This window comes from the organism of the source record quoted next, unplaced genomic scaffold, assembly GCF_019419815.1.
Source record: "Pyrus x bretschneideri cultivar Hongxiangsu unplaced genomic scaffold, Pyrus_bretschneideri_v1 Contig19, whole genome shotgun sequence".
NCBI lineage: Eukaryota > Viridiplantae > Streptophyta > Magnoliopsida > Rosales > Rosaceae > Pyrus > Pyrus x bretschneideri.
The window spans coordinates 4,312,471-4,335,309 of record NW_025999490.1 but is presented as its reverse complement, the minus strand read 5'-3'; the positions used below and the strand labels follow the sequence as shown (position 1 = coordinate 4,335,309).

At 37.6% G+C, this 22,839-nt stretch overlaps 4 protein-coding genes, 1 non-coding gene and 1 pseudogene across 5 annotated transcripts; 4 read left to right on the top strand and 2 right to left on the bottom strand.

Moving 5' to 3' along the window:
* Nucleotides 1-2,068: 2,068 nt before the first annotated feature.
* Nucleotides 2,069-2,834, top strand: LOC103937839 (pathogenesis-related genes transcriptional activator PTI5-like). Its single transcript, XM_009347841.3, has one exon. It carries the CDS (start codon nucleotides 2,084-2,086, stop codon nucleotides 2,654-2,656), a length of 573 nt encoding a protein of 190 aa, XP_009346116.2. The 5' UTR covers nucleotides 2,069-2,083; the 3' UTR covers nucleotides 2,657-2,834.
* Nucleotides 2,835-3,279: 445 nt separating this feature from the next.
* On the bottom strand, nucleotides 3,280-4,394 carry LOC103937928 (ethylene-responsive transcription factor ERF091-like). Its single transcript, XM_009347946.2, has one exon. The coding sequence runs from the start codon at nucleotides 4,326-4,328 to the stop codon at nucleotides 3,537-3,539; it is 792 nt and encodes a 263-aa protein (XP_009346221.2). The 5' UTR covers nucleotides 4,329-4,394; the 3' UTR covers nucleotides 3,280-3,536.
* A 2,398-nt stretch (nucleotides 4,395-6,792) lies between these two features.
* Nucleotides 6,793-6,865, top strand: TRNAE-CUC. Its single transcript has one exon. It is a non-coding gene; the product is annotated as a tRNA-Glu (tRNA).
* Nucleotides 6,866-6,957: 92 nt separating this feature from the next.
* On the top strand, nucleotides 6,958-11,856 carry LOC103938017 (negative regulator of systemic acquired resistance SNI1). Its single transcript, XM_018645202.2, has 16 exons — nucleotides 6,958-7,154; nucleotides 7,406-7,472; nucleotides 7,669-7,762; nucleotides 7,857-7,937; nucleotides 8,034-8,117; nucleotides 8,364-8,435; nucleotides 9,060-9,141; nucleotides 9,222-9,271; nucleotides 9,392-9,604; nucleotides 9,681-9,751; nucleotides 9,865-9,934; nucleotides 10,080-10,145; nucleotides 10,315-10,470; nucleotides 11,011-11,148; nucleotides 11,281-11,363; nucleotides 11,522-11,856. The coding sequence occupies exons 1-16, from the start codon at nucleotides 7,049-7,051 to the stop codon at nucleotides 11,544-11,546; spliced, it is 1,458 nt and encodes a 485-aa protein (XP_018500718.2). The 5' UTR covers nucleotides 6,958-7,048; the 3' UTR covers nucleotides 11,547-11,856.
* Nucleotides 11,857-12,083: 227 nt separating this feature from the next.
* LOC103938167 (peroxidase 19) lies at nucleotides 12,084-14,129 on the bottom strand. The gene is made up of 3 exons (XM_009348192.3): nucleotides 13,551-14,129; nucleotides 13,223-13,423; nucleotides 12,084-12,959 (listed from the first exon to the last, which is right to left on the bottom strand). Exons 1-3 carry the CDS (start codon nucleotides 13,830-13,832, stop codon nucleotides 12,378-12,380), a joined length of 1,065 nt encoding a protein of 354 aa, XP_009346467.2. The 5' UTR covers nucleotides 13,833-14,129; the 3' UTR covers nucleotides 12,084-12,377.
* Nucleotides 14,130-18,646: 4,517 nt separating this feature from the next.
* Nucleotides 18,647-22,221, top strand: LOC103938350 (annotated as a pseudogene).
* The last annotated feature ends 618 nt before the right edge of the window (nucleotides 22,222-22,839 follow it).

The following is a 22,839-nucleotide window of genomic DNA, read 5'->3' as shown; positions in this document are numbered from 1 at the left end:
ATTTACTAGTATTTTTATTAAGAATTATTTTCAAAAATATTTTCACTAAAAGCGCTTTCAGTCATTTTAAAAACACATCTACTGATTTTGGCTTTGCCTTTAGCTTGCCTCCTCATCGATTGCGTCATCTCCACCACGACTGCTTCGCAATCTCAGTAAATCGATTTTTGTTATGGGTTTTTGAGTTCTTTTTCTTCTGGTTTATGGGTTTTTTTTTTTTTTTTTTTTTTTTTTTTTTTCTGCGATTTGCAGGTTTAATTGGTTAATGGAAGGCTTGCCTTTCTTTTTGGAATCTCTGAAGGCTTGGCAAATGGTTAACCAACAGATTCTCTTAATTAAACAAGATTGATGCATAATTTGATAGAGAGAAAATGATGGAGAAGAGAAACGAGGAAGGGTAAAGGAAGGAAGGGGAAATAAAATTTGCTTGGGTCCATTCATTTCAAGACCTCACTACCCTTTAATTATTAATTTTTAAGACAAAAGTGAATTAAAAATGGCAAAAAAAATATAGTCTGTGACTTAATCCGACATTACACCAAACGCTTCACTAAGCTAGTCCAGCTTAGTCTAGTCCAAGCCAGTCCAGCTTAGTCCCTGAAGCTAGTCCAGTCCGAGACAGTTCGGTGCAACAAACGCACCCGTAATGGTGCAAAACCGTAGTTTGGCCAACTCCAATCATAGAAAGTTAGGCATAGCTTAGGCTACGTTTAAGCTCTTCAAATATATATGTACTCGTTTGGATGTACTTTTAAAATGACTGAAAGCGTTTTAGAGAAAATATTTTTGGATTCAAAAAGTACTTTAAGTGCTTTCTACAAGAAGCACCAATTATGTGTTTCTTCCCAGGAAGCACTTTAAATGTTTTTCTAAGATTTACTAGCATTTTTATTAAGAATTATTTTCAAAAATATTTTCACTAAAAGCGTTTTCAGTCATTTTAAAAGCATATCTAAATAAGCTCTATATTTTTAACGTATAGTCTAGGCTATATTTTTTCTTAATCGTTTGGTTATAATTCATCTTTGGTGAGAATTTAATATAAGATCTTTCAAAAAATCACTCTCATTGCAACCAAAATTTTCGGTACATTGTAAAAATTTGATTTCTATACTATTGACATCACACTTAATTTTTTCCAACCATCATAAAAGATCTTACAAATACATTCATTGTAAGTAAACATACCTTTAACCAATCAAGCTACAATCTTCATGCATTAGAACTGTTGTTAATAAACGTAAGTGATAGAATAAATTATTCCCCTACCACAAAACATGGTCTTCCCAGAATTATTAAATTTCAACACACGTGAGTTAATTGTAAATCTTTAATTAGGACCTTCCACCTTAATATTCACAAAAATTTTAGGACTTTTTGCGGTTGCTTTTTTATTTTGAAGTCTTTGATAATTCTTAAAGAGTAATGCTAGTTAAATTAAATTTACAAATTAAACGATGTGCCACTAATAAAAAAATAAGTATGTTAGTTAACACTTAATAATTTAATCATCATCTTTCACATTATTTAATTTACAAAATTTAGTTTACACATTTATCTTCTCTATCATTACCCATTCTTAAATCATAGTCTTAAAAAATTGTTGAAAAGTCAAGGTAGGGACCATATTGGGTTAATAACGTGACCCACAACCTAAGAAAGTTCATATTACGAACGCCACGACGTCATATACCCAAGAAAAGTTGGAGTTGTGATGTATATGAGCCCAAAATCAAATTGCTCGTCCAAATTCCAGCAAGAAACGTCTTCATGCGCTCTTTTGCGGATGCAATCACCTTTGTTGACTTTACCAACCTACCCATATCAACAAGCCAAAGTATATGTTGCAACTGAATTGTTAAATTAGCTAATTTGACTACAATAATTACATATATTTAAATAATCATCATCCCGACAATTAGATATAATCATCCTTCTCGTGCCAAAGAAAATTCTGACCCCACGTTTGCCTCCCTTTTAATCCAAAGTTAAATACAAGTCTTGAGCTACATACCACAATCTTCACTATCCTTTTTTTTTGGCCAATTCATAAAGCTTAGGAGGAAGAACTAGCTAGGAAGCTATGGCTTTACACTTCTCACAGCAAAATGAACTCCCATTGAATGAGAATGATTCACAAGACATCGTCATATACCAAGTCCTAAATGAACCCATGTCTCTCATCCCCTCATTGTTGCCGCAAAGATACCCAATCAATCGTCAACCAAATTGCCTCGAACCCACAAAGAACATCGGAAAAAAGCACTATAGAGGCGTGAGGAGGCGTCCGTGGGGCAAGTACGCAGCTGAAATCCGTGACTCCACACGACAAGGCGCGCGTATGTGGCTAGGAACATTTAACACGGCTGAAGAAGCTGCCTTGGCATATGACCGAGCAGCTTTTCGAATGCGTGGTAGTAAGGCCATGCTTAATTTCCCAGCTGAAATTGGGGCTGCATCTTCTTCACCAACATCATCAGTTCATAAAGTCGGGCCAAGTTTTGGTGTAACTTGCAGCTTAAATAGTAAAAACAGTACTACTACTTCAGACTCAAGTGGAAGTTGTAGTATGCTCTCGGTTGGGACACCAAGATCGGAATCTGAGACTGAATTAAGTGCTGTGGAGGTACCAAATATGCAGGGTCAGATCATCTAGAAATGTTCTTTTTAGTTATAAACTTCTGGTTACTAAGCATTAGAAAAGTGTGTAATTTTTCTTTCATTGGCTAGTTATTCTCTTTTGCTATGCCAACACATATGTACTGCAAGTCTGCCATAAGTGAGTTTTATTGGTTTTGTAATATGATTGAATGAGTTGGAGCTTATTTTGTACAGACACATTCTTAATTTTTGGTTTTCTTTCTTTGAGCTTCACAATATTGATAAGAAAAAGAAATCATTTGGATAAGCTGATCAGGTATATAGAATGACTTGACTTCGAATCCGGAAGAGAGATTAGTAAGTAATAAGAAGATTTAAGTTCGGTTATGCAGTGGGTCTATATCCTTTTCCAGCCTTTTCTTTTTATCTCCCTTTCCATTTGAAGCCAGCTTAGAGAGGTCCTTTTGATGGTAACCAATCTCTCAGATTGAGAATAGTAAACTAAAATTAAGCATGTCAAAGAACATAAAATTATTCGGAAACCTGACAACATAAATTACAACGATTAATGAGCGGTTATAACATTGAAGCCTTCTGTTTTGTATAAAATCCTAACACTTGCTGATATGTCGATGGGGTTAATTAAGTTGGGGAGCCACTAAACGCTTCTCTGAAATCTTAACAAAGCACACTATAATTGTTGATTGATGATGTTGCATATTACATAAGAAATTGTGTATGTATATCGTGTTCTGCTATCTCTTCTTCTAAGGCTAGTTTCAAAGAAACTTACACAGCATGTTCTTGACTACAACTACAAATAATTCCGGACTGCTAAATTTCTATTTGGGCAGCAAAGAATGTTTTACGGACTCACTCATGTAGAAGATAAATATACATCAGAAGCATAGTTTCCTTTCTTATTTTGAGTTTTGTCAAAAAGAAGACAGCAAACTGTCCAAGCAGTCACTTCCCAGGTCTTGGAACTCAAATACATCAAATTCATCATGATCACCCAACATCTTTTGCATGCTCGCCTTCCTCTTCACTGCAGGTTTTCTTTCCTCAACATTTTCTTCCCAATCTCTCAACCCTCTCTTCCAAGTATTTGAACCGATATTTGTGGATGAACAAATGCTGAAGCAATCCAATCCCATAGCCCTTGCAACTGTGTCAAGGGGGAAGTTAAGATGTGCTTTTGAGCCTCTAATTCTCAGAGCTGCCTTGTCGTAAGCCAAAGCGGCATCCTCAGCAGTCTCAAAAGTCCCAAGCCAAACCCTAGCTCCTTTTCTTGTTGAGTCCCTAATCTCGGCTGCATACTTGCCCCACGGCCTCCTCCTAACTCCGCGGTAGTGCTTCATAAATTCCACTTTCTTTGCTCTCTCAACCTTTGCTTCGCATTCCGAATTTGCAGCTCCATTGCCTTCTAACCTGTCATTGCAAGACTGCTCCGTATTTTGTGCAGGAGCAACACCACTGTCCAGAAGTTTCTCCCAGGCCTCAGTTCCCATTGATATCCACCTACCTAGACTTGGTAGCCTTTGTAGAACTTCCATTGACCCTTCTCTCCCATCAAGAGGAGGCATATCTTCCCAGGATTGAGACTCTGTTGCGCTTTTCGCTTCCCTTTTCACTCCATTCACACCGATAAAGCTCGCCCACACATCCTCTAGTTGTATAGCTTCAGATGCTGGCTTTTCTGCAGGAATATCACTATGTACAGTCATATTCACACAAAATATTAAGTTGATATGAGGAGAGAGGGAGAGAGGAGATTGAGAGAATGGGGAAATATAAAGGTATAAAGAGAAACGCGTGAATAGTTGAGATTACTTGTGGCTCAATCCAGCTGCTAACTTCATGGAGGATTTCAGGATTTTAAGTGCTTATTAATAAAATAAGATGTGGGATTCATATTTTAAGTCTCCCACGTCGACTTGTGTGGTGTTCTAATCATTTACGCGGCTTTATCCATACAGATTCTATGCACTTAGTGTTTTATATTGTTAAAACCTTCCCCAAATTCATGAAGATCACATAAAAAATAAAGAAGGCGACGAATTGAAAGCTGGATATAGAGTATAAGATCATTTTTTAATTGTCACTGCGATCCTACATATAAAATCATTTTTTCCTTAAAGTACCCTCTTAAAAATAATTGAAGAAAAGTGATGTCTGCAGAATTTAGAATTATATTTTAGAACTCAGCTGAGACAATATAATATCATAGATAGATGGCAGAGTAAGGTGGAAAAGGATTTGGATCATTTTAGTAGATTAATTAGCAGAAATATCCAATTTGAACATATATAATTAATTCTTGCAGATCAGATCCCTTTGACTTGTAATTGAAACCACTGTATTCACAAGTAAAATCCTTGTGTACTCATGAAAAAAAATGAAATATTGAAACCCCTTTAGGCTTTTGAAATATTACATGGCAAATAGAATTGTTTAAATAATTGTAAAACTACACCCGATTCAACCTTTGTGATATTCATTTTTTGGACTAGTCCAGTCCAGTCCAAGAAACCCAGAAATTGCAGTGAACACACGGTATCCAATAAGCTGGCATATCTTAGAGCCCAAGAAATGCCAGCTTGATTAACAAGTAGATGCATAAATACAAGCTATCAATGTCATGAACTAGCCGGACGCTTCACCTTAGAATAATAAAAATAATAAGGGCTGATGACAAAAGGGGAGGTTTGATTGTTGCAGATCAAAGCAAGGGATGTTGTTATGAATATGCGGCGCATGAACAGGATTTGGAGTGGAATAGTTATCGAAGTCAGTGGGTGCATTTGAATTAGGCGTTTTAGAAATGCATTCAGAGCCAAAGGGTTTGACTTTGATCACTTCTCTTTGCTTCTGTTGATGGCAAAGGGAGAACGTTTTCTTGCAAACCTTAAGTTGTTTGGTAACTCTCGATTTTTGTCACTTGTGCTAGGATGTCATGCACTCCCTCAAGCTTCAACTTGATGTCGGTTTTTCTAGACCTAAACAATTGCATTCGAGTTCGATTATACCTTCTTCATAGAGCATAATAGAGCTAACTACATTTTATAATCTCCATGATTTAGGTGACATAACTACTCCTCACTTTAATCTTTGACAATGAAAATCGATAGAAATGGTCCCTGAATTTGTTTATCGTGAATCATTTTGATCTTTTCGTAAAAAATATATATTAATATCTTATGTCACATGAACAACCACGTAACCTACTTTTTAAGAGTATTTTTATCATCGATCATAAAGATTTGGGTTACTTCTACCTAACTTGGAGGATTTCAAGGTGGCTTAGTGCAAAATACAATGCATTAATACGTGCTTAAATCAATCATAAACTTAATTAAGGCATAACTTCTTTTTGGTTTTTTGATAGCGTGAGAGGAGAAAATGAGAGATAAAAAAGGTGTGGAAAATTTATAATAAGATTGGTGAAGAAAAAGTGTATATGAAAACTAAAAACCAAAAACAATTGAAAGAATGTTTAGGGCATGTTTGGTACTTTACTTGAATCAAACTTTTTAAACTCAAAAACAATTTTTAAGTTTTAGGCCTTAAAAACTTGTTTGGTAGGATTATTTTCAAAAACTGAACTCAAGACTAACTAAAAAATATAGTATATTATCTAAAAACATAAAAGGTGAGTTTTTAGAGTTTTTAAACGTAAACTCACTCATTTCTTTTTTCTTCCTTCTCCCCTCTCACTCCAAATCTATCTCTCTATCTTTTCTTCTTTCTCTCCTCTTTTTTTTTATCTTTTTTGTCTCTCATCCAATCCACTCTCTTCATTTTCTCAGTTCTTTATCTCACTCATTTTCCTTTCTATCTCGTCTGATCCTCTCTCTTCTTTCTCTTTCCTTCAATCATCTCTTACGTTATTTCCTTCTCTCTCCTCTTTCTCCCTCACTTGCGACCCTCTATTTTTAGATCTCTTTGTCTAGTTTAAGTTGTAAGATTTAAAATTTTTAAATCGCAAACCAATCAAGTTTTTGAGTTTTAAAGAAAATTGTTTTCAAGAAATGATAAAAATTTTAAATCAGATACCAAACAGGCCCCTTAAGTTTTTTTCACTTTCAACTCTACATTCTCCCTCACTTCTTCTATCTTCTCCTCCCTGTATTGTTCCACCCTTTTTATTTCTACATTTAAAATCAATCACTTAACTGAAATAACAACGTATCCGTTGTAGTCTAGTTGGTCAGGATATTCGGCTCTCACCCGAAAGACCCGGGTTCAAGTCCCGGCAACGGAATTCTTTTTGTTACCAATTTTCTAATTTCATGTTCTAAACAAACGGCGTCAGTCCGTGGGTATTTGGCGGGAGCACAAACCCACAAACGCCGTCAGTCCTTCTCCGGTATTTGGCGGGAACACAAACCCAATTTCTTTTCTTTTTATACGAATTAGGGTTTCGAAATTCCGGCATAGGAAAAAGATGGAGAAGCCCGGCACTACAAGAAACGTGGGAGGAATCGAAGAGAACATATTAGCGATCCTCGATTCTTCCGAGGCTAAAGACAATCAGGACGCCTACGAGGATAGTAAGTCTTAATTCTGTTGTTCCCTTTTTGTTGATAATTTTCTGTTTGGTTCCCGAGAAAATTTGCCAAGAAAATGAACATGGGGAACTAAAATCAATTCCGCTATCAGTTGTTTTGATGCCTGGAAAACGAAAGTTATAACCCCGTTCTGTGGGAATTTTACCGGTTTATTTCTATTTTTTTTTTTCTTCCAACATTTTTGTCATGGATCAAAACAGTGGTTGCTTATTTATTTGGAAATTGATGAACAGGAATCACTTTTCTTGAAGCCGTTCGCGCTGCTTCCATTGTACCGAAAGACGGAACTCCACCTACCTAGTCTCTATCTCTATCTCTGTGTATTTAAATTCAAAAGGAAGGAAAAAGATCCGATCTTTAGAGTAAATTACCTTGTTAATAGGCATAAGTTTTAAAAAAGATGGAAGCTTTTGTACATTGTAATCGATGTTTACGATATATATCTTTGCCCAAATAAGAATAACCAACTTCTGTTCGTGTGAATTTTGTTTGACAGTGCCATGTTTGAGGCAATCTTCTCCATCTTGAGGATTGGGAAGTCTCTAGAATTGACCATGGAAAGTTTTCAGCTTTTGAATGAGTTAGATAAGGTACTCCAACACTACTTTGAATCTTCAATTTATGTTTTTATACAATCAAATGGTGCAGTATTTTCTTACAAATTCCTTTTCCCTTATGTTTTAGCGTTTCCCTCGGGTATATTCTTCTGATGTAGATAATTCAACATCATCCAGTAGTGTGCCTGAATTAATCGTGGTTGAAGAGGTACTATGTTTTTATTTTCTTTCCATTTGTTGACATATATTTTATGTTGTAACTAACTAATATTGTATCATAATGCAATTTATGGGTGCTTGTTAGGCTTGGTATCCATTCGCTTCCTTTGAAAATGCTAGTAATGAGAGGGGAGCTACTAGTAACTCTGGGGGACCAGTTGACTCCTCTGTGAGTTTGCATTATCTCGATGTTCATATTCATTAGTAAATTGTAATAAGTTTGTTTAGTTTAACTTTTCTATTTCTTTTGGAGGAGTCACGATGCATAGACAAAGGGTAATAGATGCACCGTAGACACTTGAGTTTAGTGTGAAAGCTTCTTCCCTTTGTTATGTTTAAGATCCTATGGAATCCTATTTTCTTAGCTCATTTCTTAAATTTCACCTTGGTTGAAGTGTTCTCGTGCCAATGGTAGGGTTTCCAACTTTTGATACAAGACCTTGCTGATGCAACTGATGAAGCAAACTTCCAAGCATCAGAAACAAAGGTTAGTTTACTTGCACTAAGAGAATAGAAAAGTATAAGACAACATTGTGAATTAGCGTCTATCTATGGATATGACTTGGGGACATGTGCAATTGGTTTGTTTATGACTGTTTATGACTTGGGGACATGTGCAAAAAGCAATTTCATCTTGCTCTTAAACCAGTGCATACATGTGATATGTACTCTAGAAACTAAGATAATCTTGGAATGCAAAAATGTGAGGATGATCACGGTGACAACTAACATAGTGTCCATCCATGTGCATAGTGATTCCAGCGCAAATATGAGTCAATTAGGTTCAATATGCCTCCACTTGATATGTAGTTCTGTGTTCACCAAATGTAGGAATTCTTCTTATATTCTGAACATTAATTCCATGGTTTAGATACTGATACACTCTCGTTATTTTCTTTAAAGAGGAAACTGAAGAGGTAGAAGGTGTTAGATTCAGAGAGCATCTTATGACTGGATTGTACATAAGCATTCAACCTGTGGTTATGAGTTTTGACTGAGATTTATGTTTCTGGTAGTTTAATGCTATAGAATTACTTAACCTCTATTCTTGTTTCCCTGGATAAGCGAATATTACCACCCTTTTTTGGTCTTATATGATATTTTTTTGCAGACTTTAGCAAACATGCTATTGTTTCAATACCTGATTAATGTTTTGGAATGGGACTTTCTACCACGTAACCGTATCTATAAAGGTAAGTTGATATCTGATTATCTGTAGTGTTATGTACCACTAGCTTTCTGGAAGTTTTAAGTTGCTCGTTATTGTGTGCAGAAACCATGAACTGGGTAGTTCTGAGAGAGTCGTTAGTCAACATGCTTCTGGTATACCTTTCTCTTTCAAGCCATGAATACCAAGGAGCCTTTTTGATTTTATTTTTTATTGTGGAATACATTAAGTGATTCTTATACCACAACTCTTACCCTCAAAAGTATCTTTTGAAGGTGTCAAGGAAAGTAAATCAGAAAAGCTTGACGAAGGATTGCTTGACCATTATGTGTAAATTGTATCAAACCCATGCTGGATTCACCGATGATCTGATATGTTCAAAGAAATCTGTGGCACAACCCGCTGAAAATTTTGATGCTGCTACTGCAATTGCTTTACTCGAGATAGGAAAGAATACCTGCATAGCCATGCAGAAGTTTCTAGTAATTGTAAGTTGCTTAGAAATGTTTGAATGGAGGTTTGTATAATGATTTCAGCAGTGGCACTGATTTTGGACTTTTTCAGATTATGGAGCTTGATGTATCCAAGCAGAGTGCAGATATCCAAGGTTCTACTACCCGAGCTGATGGTATCAGGTACGAGTTTCGTTTTCTTGAAAGAATGATGGTTGCTTCCTCTCTCTTATTATTATGTATCATCTTTTATTTTGATCGTCTTGATACAAAAATACTTTTGGCATTTGGTGCAGAACTCCTCTGTTGGAGATAATTCTGGACGAACTAACGTACAATAAAGATATTCTTGACCCATTTCTCCAGGTTCATATTTCTTTAATTGCTATCCTCACCCTCTCCCATTTGCGGGTTTATATCTTTCTGTTTCCCTGTATAATCTGTGGCAGAGGTACCAGGCAGGCAGTACTGTTTTCTTCTGCCAGTATATTTTATGAGGGTGCATTTGCAGGTTTTCGATGAACCTAAATGGAAGCTTGAGATGGTTGTTAAGTACTTGTGGAAATATATTGCTAAAGTAAGTTTTCAAAATGCCTATATATTGTCCTAACATTACTTTTATTATTTATGTTCCCTGTTAATGTCTTCCTGAAGGCATTTTGATATTGTTATGATGGAAGTTGAGGAACAGTTTTCCCTCATTGATAATGTCCTCCCTTAACTTCATCATGTTCTACATTTTGTAGCCTTCTATTCGCACTCGTAGGTCAAATGGTCCTCCAGATGATGATGCATCTTTCAACGGAGCGTTGAAGTGCCTTTCAAATATCACCAGCGCAAAAAGTACCATAAAGAAGATTAGGACAGAAGTAGTACAGTTGCTTTTAGCACATGGATTTCAGGTGATTATTCTCATTATTCATTCTAGCACGATGTTTTGGTTGATTCTTCAAAGGATGTGATGTTATCTTTTTCATAACATTCATATTGTGTGTGCGCCTGTTTGCATGGATGCAAAAATGTTCATTTGTGGACTGTTTGTAGCACATAAATATAGCTTGGCTTTTCTTGTGGGACTACCAAACATTGTCAATTACTGTGTGCTGTTGATTTTGAGGTGGTAATGCAGTCAATGACGTTTAGAGGGCATTGTGCAAGCAAAATGCCTGAAAATTGTGTGCAAAGACCTTAGATGAGGTCTTGTTTCCCAATTTCATGGCACTTGGACAACTGGGATGAATCGAGATACATCCATATCTGATTTGATGGCTAAGAAAACATACTACGTGTATGTGTGCATGATCTCGCACCTGTATTCTATGATAAATAACACTCCAAATGGCTTTTATCTTATGCTATAAGGTTTACGATGTTAAGTCTATCAGAGTAGCATGTCTTACGCCTCAACCACAAGTTTCTTTGACTGTCGAAGTTCTTTTCAGGCTCATTTGTCGCTGCCATGTGAAAACCATCTTGTTGGAGATGCATCTGCTTCCGATGAAGAAAAAAGTAGCAGCTCGCTTGTTGAAATATGTGAGAATATAATATCAGCATTCAAAAATATGAAGGACAGCAGACAAGTAAGCTCGAATTAGAATCAGTTTTTACTTGTTTGTTTCTTTATTTCCTTTGCACATGTTTGTTATGCACAGTAAATTTAAGCACGTAGGCTTTTTCTTCTTAACCTCGTATTATAACCAAACATGGTTTAGGCGCATGGAGGTCTTGTCACTTGGAAAGGAAGCACTATTTACAGCAGCTACGATTGTATCAGCAAAGTCATAGTATGTTACAGGTAACCTGGATCAAAGCTCTAGTATCCTTACGTGTATTGGCTGAATTCGAATCTTGATTGCATCGGTTGATCAGGGAAAGATTCTGATCCTAGTCTACAACTGTATTTTTCGTCTGAAGAAACAATGACTGAGCTTTGCTCGTTTCCTCTTTTTTCAGGTCAGCTGCACATAGCTATTGGTGAAAGCTTAACGAGAACTGAGGAACGTGCGCGAGAGTTGTTTTTTTCATCAGTCCTAAACCGTCATGCCCGTCTACTTTTGTTTTAGGATTAATCTGCATTAGGTTGTACAATCGTAGTGATATAGTTTAGTCAGGATAGAATTCAAGTATTCGAACGGGTTGTCCTGGACTGCCTCATGAAATGGCTAGTATTAAACAGAAAAACCCAGGAGAATGTATAAACATTGACGAATGCCATCTTTCAATGTACCATGTATTCTACCTGAAGATTCACATGATCAATCAAGAAATACAAATATTACACCGCACAAGTTTCAAATTCCAGTCCATTCCACTGCTAAATGATTCTTCACTCGATCCAACCGATTAAATCATGATCGGTGTTCGATCACATCATTCGAGTTCCTGATATGATTGCGGACACAATTAAGTTCAGTCGAACGCAGACGGAATGCACTGCAAACACAAGGGGAGTACTATTTTGTGATTATTTGAGATATGTATATATGCAAATTTAATGCATAAGAAGAAAAATCCGTCGATAAAAGCATCAAATGTTGGCGGCATTCCATAGTAATATTACAAAGGTCGTTGAACGTGTAGCTAGGCTAGCAATATACAACAAACCAAGACGACGAAAAAGAGAAGAAAAAGGCCGAACCAAGGGTAACCCAAGAAAACAGAGTTACCCAAGATTCAATTGAGTCTTTCCCGGCTCTGAAAAAGGTGGATCACGATGGCATGCCACTAGTTGTCTCTCTTTAAAAATAAAAAAAAATAAAAAAATAAAAATAAAGATTCAATTGAGTAATTCAAAACAAATAAAAATATATCATAACATATGCAGGCTACAATCCTTCCTTTTCTCCCCATGCTTTCTTCCTCTTTTCACACCTATTGAACCCATTTTCTCCATGGCCGCCGCAAAAGCTTGAAAGAATTTTTGTTTATCTTGTGCCAGAGCCTGGACAATTGGCTTGGTTCTTGGGTCCAAAGATAGAGCTTGGTCTGAAGCTAGCAATCCCAGTTTAGCCTCTAAATTCCCGTAATAAGCATGATCAAACACAAACGGCGTAGTCACATCAAATGGTGCAACAACGTCGGCATTTCCACCATAATGTGGGCATGACATTCTTAGGGCCCTCAGGAGTCTCGGGTCGATAACTGGGTCGGGCTGCTTCGAGCCCCGGTAGTCATACAGCCTGCTTACAAAGTTCTGGCAATGAGCAAAGCCGAATGTATGTGCACCAGAAAGAACAACCAAGTCTTCAAGTGTTAGCCCTTTTGAATTGAAGAGTCTGAGTAGCTGATCCACTGTGAAATTTGCTTGGGGAATATTAGAGGGCACTCTCGAAGCCATTGATATTTTTCCATCCCACCTCCCTTTCTTAACTTGATAGTATGGACCCCCTGCCTGTCCCAGTTAAATTAGAATTAGAAAAATGTCAATATATATGTACGTGCATAAAATTAAAAAGGTAGCGATTTCGAAACTCCTACATACGAGGTGTGTAAAATTATTGAGTACTCAATTTCGACTGCCAAAAGCTTAATTGAAAGTGCTGAAATCACTACGTTATGTCTTATCACACGTAAGAGTGGACAACAACCACAGATCCACACTCCACATTGCAACTTAGTAGAAATTTGAGGGCAAAAAATTGATCTAGGACTTACCAAGTGGACATAATCTCTGGCTGCAATTGCAAGTATGTCTGCACAAGACACGACACCAGGACATCTGCTCTCCACCACAGCTTTGGCTTTCATCACGCTTTCAAAACCTTCCTGTCTCAGGTCCTTGTTATCAGCTGCATCCTTCTCGGCCAACATTTTGTTGCCCGGCTCTGAGTTTATGATTATCGATGCGTCGCAGCCCTTCGAAAAATAGTGTGCCAAAAAAATTAATAAGGTGAATATGCATTAAAAGTACATTAAAACTTACATGCATGCACATTATTAAACCAAACAGATGTGCATTATTGTTGCGTGGAGTTGTGATTACTTCGACAAAGCAGTCGTGGAAGAAAAGGCGAATGGTTGCCGGGCCGGACACAGGCGATGCTTTGAACTGTTGGGATGTGATGGATCCGACAAGTTGTTCAAGTTGAGGACATGATCTGGCATAGTAATTAACCGAGAGTTGGCGGCTTTGATGAGTCACATTGGCGGCGGTTTTGGATGAGGAAATTGCAGTACTATTGTGCAGAATAAGCAGCAAGAAAATGGTCAAACAAGTGAATGCAAACGAAGAAGAAACAGAAGAAGAGGAAGTAAGGACAGGCATGATTTTTGGAACTTTGGACTGTGATGTAGCTTAAGACAAAGAGTGGAGCAAGTGGAAGTTCGTTGGGGACAAATTGCCCTTGTTGGACATATAAAGAGAATCAGGACCCGTGAAGTGAAGTGGAAACACATGAAGGTCTAATCTATAAAAAGCCAAAATGAAGCAGCCGCATTGAGGCTTGCAGAGATATAAAATTACACGAGTGGACTGGCTTATATATTTAGAAAAGTGATTTACCATCGTTTTATCTGGCATTCATTTTTGTTTCTTTGTTTTCGCACTGAATAAATTAAAGAATAATCAAGAGACAGAACGATAAGAGAAAAAAAAAAAAAAACGAGAGTGTGAAAATCTATCATTTGTATATATCAATTGAGAATAAAATATCTAATGAGGTCTAGATGCTTAATCTTACTTTTATAGAGAATCACTCACGTGTATGAACACCAAATTAGCTATTGGCTAACCACCTGGTTTTCTCTATTGATTCTGTTTAGCCACATAAATATGCATATTTTCTTATGTAACTGAATAAGTCTATAACAACGTAGACATGTTTTTAAGCTGGAGCGTTTGTCTCTTTGCACTTAAATTCAAACTCCTTTTACGTAGAATAGAATATATATTGGTGTAAAAAACGAAAAAAAGTTCTGAACTATAGCTAACTAGTTTCTAATGGCGATGTAAGGTTTGGGAAATGTGTGAGAAGATTAAGGGCAAATGCTCAGGGCCATGGAATGGAACAGTGACTACAAATTTAGCAGTGATTCAGAGGCTGATCAGCAGCTGATGCTTGCTGGGTGCATGCTTGGGGTAAGATGGACCCCAAACCCACTGACCACCCAAACCTGATGAATTCTTTTATTGCAGAGAGCATGTGCAAGGAGGGACCTTATATATCAGATCATAAATTCCTTTGTACAAATTTGTTTTGATTTGGAAGAATAGCTTATTCACTTGCCCATTTTTGTCTGTCTGAATAAATGCAAGCTTTTTGTTGTGAGTGCAGTGAAAGCTGTGGACCATCTGATTTATGGCTGAAAAAGAGAAGGGAATGCAGCCAATGGCTGAAACGTCAAAATTTAAGTGGGAGTCCAGGCCCCAGAAGATTAGTGATGGTAAATTGGTGATGTAGACAAAAATAAAAGGACTTTGTATCGAACCTTTACATACTGTCGTGTAAAAAAATTAAAATACATATCAGTGTGTGATAATTTTTTTAAGGGAAGTGTTATTGGCACTTCAAAAATCTCATTCTACACTTCTCACAAGTGTATTAGTTAGTGTATTTTTCATTCCAAATATTGAAAGTTTGGAGTGTAAAATGAGATTTTTGGAGTGCCAATAACAATTTCATTTTTTCAATACTATTATCTTGGTATTTCAATTGTAGAAAGAGAAAACTTTGTATTGAACTGTTTAGTAATGCCCACATTGCACTGATAATACTTCTAGCTTATCGCCTAAGTTCATATAATTAAGGTAAGGTAAGGACTCTAGAGTTTGACACTTCTAATCAGAAAATTTTATATATCTTAAAAGATCTCGATACAATTAAAAAAAAACCTTAATATATATACCTCTCGATGTGCGACAATTGTATTTGATCCACTCTTTCAAACACCATGCTAGCCTAATTGAGATGCTGTTACATCTTGGAATAATTAAATTGGTGCACACTTAATCATATGTTCACATGCACCATAAAATAAACATAACATGATGCTTACTGTGTTATTAGATTAAATAATTGTAATTATTGGCGCAGGAGCCCACAACCTAATGCTTATTAAGCTTTCATATTTTTATTCCCCATCAAGTAGGTCCTCTCCTTCCAGATTTGTTTCAGCTTTTTAACAGAAAAATGATTTGTTTAAAACCTGCAGGCTTCTCTTTTGAGGCCAAATATATACAAAAAGACCTGCAGACTTTGAACATCGAAGTCAAACTTGACCATGCTTGGGTTTTGAAGTCAGGAGCTTAAAATATGGATCATGTTTGTGGTGGCTAGCGGCTGCCTGAGACTCTGAATTTCCCATCAAAGTTACAGATTATCTAGGATTTTGTTTTCTCTTGGGCTTGCTGGAGCCCACCCTGGCACCCCAGCCAAGGGTTGGAATAACCGAGGTTGTAGAGAAACCTTAGCTGGGGTGATATACTGTAATTGTAAACCTGGATGAATCAATGTTAAAATGCAATATGAGATTTTGATCATTTAAGCTTATATAGACGCACAACCTCCAACTCTGGGAAACTTATGTAAAGTTGATCTGAAACAAAGAAGAAAAAAAAAAAGAGAAACCTAATTCAGTTCGAAAAGAAGAAGATCGAGAAAACCAAACCACTAAGAATTGTTACGAAAGCACTAAAAAAAAGTAAGTCATGCTCAAGTGGGTAACAAATGTTCTCCTGATCGATTGGGTCTTCCTTGACCAACTGGTCTATATCTGCAAAAAGGATGAGAGTTGCAAAAACGGTACAAATGCAACGCAATTGGAGGGTGCCGATTGCTCGATTCATCATCGTGAAACACCACAAGGTTGCGCACTTTCCTTGTGTGATTAGGCAGCACAGTCCCTAGTTAGCTTTGTTTCTCATAATATCATCATTCACCAATAAAACACAAGAAGACTTTCTTGTTTCGTGTTTTCCTGATCATATGGGGATTTTGCAGTTCCTGTTTGGGGGTGTTATGCCGTCCGTTTCAATTAGGATTCTTGTTTCAATTGCGGTTATCCTGTTTCGTGGTGGCTAGCGGCTGCCTAATAAGACTCTGAATTTCACATCAAAGTATAATTTATCTAGGATTTGTTTGAGGAGTATTTATGCAACTTTCAATTGCGTACTCTTAAACTCTCGTTCTTGTAGCTCGATCAATCGCATTTGCTCTCTCTCTCTCTCTCTCTCTCGTTAAGGATGGCTGATCATCAAGAATTCATGCAGCAGTTCCACACCGTCAAGCTCAAACTGACTTTTGAGTACTGTGCATGTAAAGGCTGTGAAGGGAAAGTAAAGAAGCAGAGGAAGAAAGTTGATGGTATCTATGAAAATAGTCTAACTATAGATAAAGAGCTAGCAATGAGTAGGGACGTTGGTTGTGAGTGGCAGGCTTGACGCAGGCAAACTCATCATGAAGCTTATGCGGTCAAAGAAATTACGGGAGGTAGAGAAATGTTTGTTGAGAATGAAACTCACATTATTGGTAAAAGTAGCAAACGTAATGAGAAAAGTATTGGAAAGCACAAAAAAGTTGTCAAGTCTAACTCGTCCAATGAGGGGGGGAATTTGATGCAAGTGATGACGAAGACCAAGCCGGAGGAGTTGAACCGTCCGATGATGATATCGTGGCCGTGGGCGACCTGGGGCCTAGAGGAATGAAAGTAGAGGGACCGAACGAAAAACAAGGTGGCAAAAAGGAAAAAGAAGGCAAATAAGACAAGGGAGGAGAACATACATCTAATGCCAAAACAATAGGGGTGCCCATGGGTGGCTATCCAATGCACCCAACAGGCCAGGAGCGATGGGGTTCGGGAATCCATATAACCAACAGCAGCCGTACGTGCCGGCGATGATGATGGGTGAACGTGTAGCATATTGGAATTGTATTTACCTGCCACTGTCACCGTCACCGTCACAACCACATTACATGTATCATGCATGCTAGACCGTCTCCGTCCATGAATATATAACACGCAGTGATCATTACCAGCACCAATCGGTTAACTTAATTTAGTGTTATTTTAAGTAAGGTTTTTTTTTTTTTTTATTTTATTTTTTTTTATGGTCGAAAAAACTGAGTTTTTGTTTGTCTTCTAGGGTTTAGGTTCTTGTGTCCGCATGTTCTTGTTTGAGTTATAGGATTTTTATTTTTTATTTTTTCAGCTCCAATGTTAACGGATTTTTGCTAATTAATTGTGTTATTAATTTGGTGGTTAATGGTAATTTTGAATTATCTTACTTCTCTTTATCTTGTCACCCCTCAAATGTACGATTGTGATGCAGCAGAACTGTTGCGTTATTTTGACATCTCTTCTATATTAGCCGGTTTTATGTACTCCTTTCACACCCAGAAGACTAGTAGCAACGTTGTTAAATTCTAAATACTTCCAAAAGCTAATGGGGTCATACTCAGAAAGATATATATGTATAAATTAATAAATATGAATAGGTTAGCTTTGTCTACATGGAAAGGATCTACGAAATTTAAAGAAAAAATGTGAGATGGGTTAGTTAATTAGGTCGGTGTGTGTCCCTCTACACCCTAGCTCAAATCTCCTTCCGTAAGTTAGAGTAGTTTAAAATCAATACCAAAAAATTGAGAGGCTATATGCATCATGAGAGGTCTACATCCAAGTGAAATGTTCCATTACGGAAAGACTATTCCCACATCCAAGTGTTGTAATGTTTGACAAATTATATCCAAACAAAGATGCCATTTTTGTGAATAGTTATGTTGATTCATTCTGAAAGACTTGTTTCCCCATGTCTCAGTAGTCTTCTTTTCTAGCAGACCAATTCCGGAAACTCTTACTCTTACCCCGTTTGAGGAGATAACTCGTCCAGAGCCGGAAGCTTCCTCTACAGATTGAGGCTGAGGTCTCTTGTCAAAAGCCTAGTCTTTGTGCAGTAAAACCCTCCGGCCGAAGACACACCTTCGTCAATATGAATAAGCATAGGAGAATGACCTGAAAGCTCAACACTCGAGTGGCATAATTCAGCTCATAGTCATAGAGATTTCGACAAAAATTAAAAAATTACAAGTTTGAAACGTACAAAATAGTTCTGTTGAATCATTCTAAAGGACTTTGTTCCCCCATATCTCAATAGTCTTCTTTTCTAGCAGACCAATTCAAATATACAAATCCACACGCACATTTTCCGGGAAAATACCGCGTTTTCTCTTACACACATTCGGAATTTTACCTAGCACAAAAAAAAAAAAAAAATCTTGTGCAACAGTCCAAGACAGTAATCGTTTATAAACAAAACATGTGGGGAAGGTTAGATCAGAACAAAATGTCTTTTCCTTTCCCTAAACTTGGACCCTTCGCTCCTGTGCTCATCATCTACTTGCTAATTGTCATCTCCCATGGAGTTGGAGCTAACAATAGTAGAAATGTCACCAACATTGGAGCAATCATTAATGCTAACGGCCGTATCGGGAAAGAACAGAAAACTGCCATGGAAATTGCAGCTGAAAACTTCAATAACCGTTCGAAGACTCATAAGCTAATCCTTCATTTTCGAGACTCTGGCAGAGACCCCTTTCGTGCTGCTTATGCCGGTTAGTATATGCATGGGTCATTATAATATTCATCGTTATGCAATTAATTTGTACATATAAGTACTTAACTCTATATATATACACATATATATATATATATATATTTTTTTATGGTTGCAGCTAAAGAATTAATAAAGGAGCAGGTAGAAGTGATAGTTGGCATGGAGACATGGCAGGAAGCAGCTCAAGTAGCCGATCATGGAAACCAATCGAATGTTACGGTGATTTCATTCGCATCGCCAACTATCACCCCGCCCCTAATCCAGCGCCGCTGGCCATATCTAATACGAATGGCAACAGACGGTTCTGCTCAATTGAAAGGCATAGCGGATATAGTTTCTGCGTACAATTGGAAAAGGGTGGTTGTAGTATACGAAGATGATGGTTACGGTGGAGCTGTTGGGATGCTAGCTGTTTTATCTGAGGCTCTTCGAGATGTTGGTTCGGCGATTGAGCACCGTTTGATTCTCCCGCGAGTTTCTTCGATACATAATCCAAACGGGGATGGGTTTGAAGAGATGCTGAACCTTACCACCATAAAATCCCGTGTGTTTATTGTTATTCAGTCATCTTTGCCTACAGTGACTCGTCTGTTTCAGGTAGCGAAGGAGACGGGACTTGTAGGAAAAGACTCAGCTTGGATAATCACAGAGGCTGTCATTAGTAATTTGCCTGACTCTCTTGACAACTCTGATATGGAAGGCACTCTCGGAATGAAGACCGACTATGATAAAAATAATGGTTCTTATATGAAGTTCCTAAAGGAGTTCGAAAAAAAGTTTTCAGATGAAGATAACATTGTGCCAATGCCAGGAATTTATGCACTTCGAGCCTATGATATGATGACAATCATTACACAAGCCATAGGAAGAATGACTAGTAACAACAGTTCTACTACTACTGGTAGTAGTCTTCAGGTATTGTTAAACACATTGTTGAACAATTATACCGGTCTAAGTGGGGAAATGTACTTCAAAGGAGGTGAGGTACTTTTTCGTTCTCCAACGTTCAGGATCATAAATGTTGTTGATAGGAAGAGACAAAGAGATGTAGGGTCTTTAGAAAGAATTGTCAGCCAAGCAGACACACACGGAAGTAATGATGTTGGTATAATTTGGCCCGGGAAAAACACTAGTGCCCCGAAAGGTTGGGCTATGCCTACTAAAGATAGCCCAATGAAAATTTTGGTTCCTGGTATAACACCCTTCAACACATTTGTAAAGGTTAATTGGTCGCGGAACAATTCAGACGAGAAGAAATTCGATGGTTTCTGCATTGAACTTTTCAGAATGATAATACCAAATTTGACTTATATTCTGCATCATGAAATCGAAGCCTTAAATTTCACTTATGATTCTCTGATAGAACTGGTCCAAAACAAGGTAACAACTTAAATTTCTATTTCTTTTGCCATATATCTTTCTGCTGCATTTGATTTGTATCTGACAGAGAGAACGTATGCTTTTCATGTTCATCAAAACATTGATAAAATGGAAGACATATGATGCTGTGATCGGTGATATGACTGTGCTAGCTGATCGGTTGGACAAGGTGGACTTCACTCAGCCATATATCGAGTCTGGTTTGTCGATGATTGTTCCTGAAAAAGATGAGGAGTCGACATGGCTATTTTTGAAGCCTTTCACTTGGCAAATGTGGGCGGTGTCTGGTGGCATTTTACTCTACACAACGCTAATAGTCTGGTTCCTCGAAGGCCCGTCAAATCCAGAATTTGGTGATGGGTTGAAGAATCAAATCAGGACAGCAACTTGGTTCACTTTCTCCTCTTTGTTCTTTGCTCAGAGTAAGTAAAAAAAATTCAAATAGGGAAGTGATTTCCGTACAACAATTTTATCCTTTGCAAACCCTTGTTTTTTTATGACATTTATGTTCAGTATATCAAAGGAGAATCGAGGGGGATATAAATAAACAAGGCGTTTAGAAGGAGAAAAGGAGTTTGCAGAAATCATTTTTCTTTCAGATATTAGTACAAGACTAACTATGAAAAGGGTCAGTCCAAAATTGTTAAACAACTAAGATAAATGCATGAATTTTCATCTTGCAGGAGAGAAAATCTATAGCAACTTTACTCGAGTAGTTGTTATAGAGTGGCTGTTTGTTGTATTGATCCTAAGCTCAAGCTACACTGCTAATCTTTCTTCAATGCTTACCATCAAACGGCTGCAACCAAACGTAGCAGACATTGAAATGCTGAAGAGAACCGAAGCAAAAGTTGGTTCGGATAAAGATACATTTGTCAGGAACTACATGCAGCGTGTTATTGGATTCAATGACTCGAACGTCATGGAAATAGGCCCCCTTTACAACGTGGACGAGTTCAAGAGCAAACAGTATATCTGCTGCTTTTCTTGAACTCCCATATGCAAAATTATTCATGAATAAGAACTGTAAAGGATATACTCAAACCGCGCCAACCTACAGATTCGGAGGATTCAGCTTTGTGAGTAGCAACTACATTAAATACAGCACACCATCTAACGATTCAACATAAGGGCACCAGTTTGTGCACACCGTTGGTTGTTTGTTCCTATTGATTCTCTTTTGATTTATTCAATCCAAAGGACAAAAAACAAACAAATAAGGGTGTGCGGAAATCACTTCCCTCAACTTAAGTAGTTTTTCGAAACTAACAGAATTGATTTCTTATTCACCATGCAGGCATTCCAGAAAGGTTCTCCAATAGCGAGGGATTTCACTAGGGTCATTCTAGAGCTATTGGAACATGGAAAACTGAAGGAGCTAGAAAATAAGTGGTTGACTACAAATGAAGAGTGTTCAAGAAATGCGACTTCAGATACCCCGAAGAGCTTGAGCCTCAAGAATTTCACCGGCCTCTATATAATAACCGGCGTTACTTCTACATTTTGTTTTCTAATCTCTCTTGTTATCTTGCTGAGGAAGTTGTATTGGCGTGACTCATAGTTGTAGTTGGAATAAGAATGTTTGTATTTCCTAGTTTGATTATAATTCTTTGTAATATTCCTTGTATCACAAGGTATAGATGTGTGTGTGTGTGTATATCCTCCTAAAGGAGAAGAATAATAGAGAAACAGATTGAAATCTAAAGATAATTTTAACTTGGTATTTCGCCTGTCTCTAAACCTAACCCCGTTCACTGCCGACTTGAGTGCTTCTCTGTTGGCTGCCTAACAACCGTTTGAAATCCCAAACCCAGGTCTTGAAACAAGAGACCAGACATCTGTTAAAACCCAAACCCAGAAAAATTAAAAAAACTTAAAACACAACCTGCTGCTACTATGGCAGAGGACAGACGTACGGCACAAGCAAAGGTAGCTGAGGCAACATCTGGGGTAGCGGCCCTAACTACCAACGCAGAAAGACTTGGGCCTGCCAAGTTTGGAGACCACAATCCACGCGAGAAAGGTGATGATGCTGGTGCTGAGAGCAAGACTGTCACGGACTCAGTCGGTCCACCAGCTGAAAGAAAACAGGAACGGAGCCCAAGCCTGGAGCCCACGATCTGAATGTGCAGTAAGCAAGTAACGGCAGCAACTTGGGCATGGGCCCCCTAAGCCGACTAGCAGGCATCCATCATAATTTGGGCAGTACAAGTGATCCGGACCCAAACAGTTTGGGCCAACGACTTTCATTATTAAATTTCCTTGCTTCCCAAGAACAATCTGATAATTCAAGTAACACGAACAATGCCTTAATTGCATCCGTTAATTCTGATACAGTTTA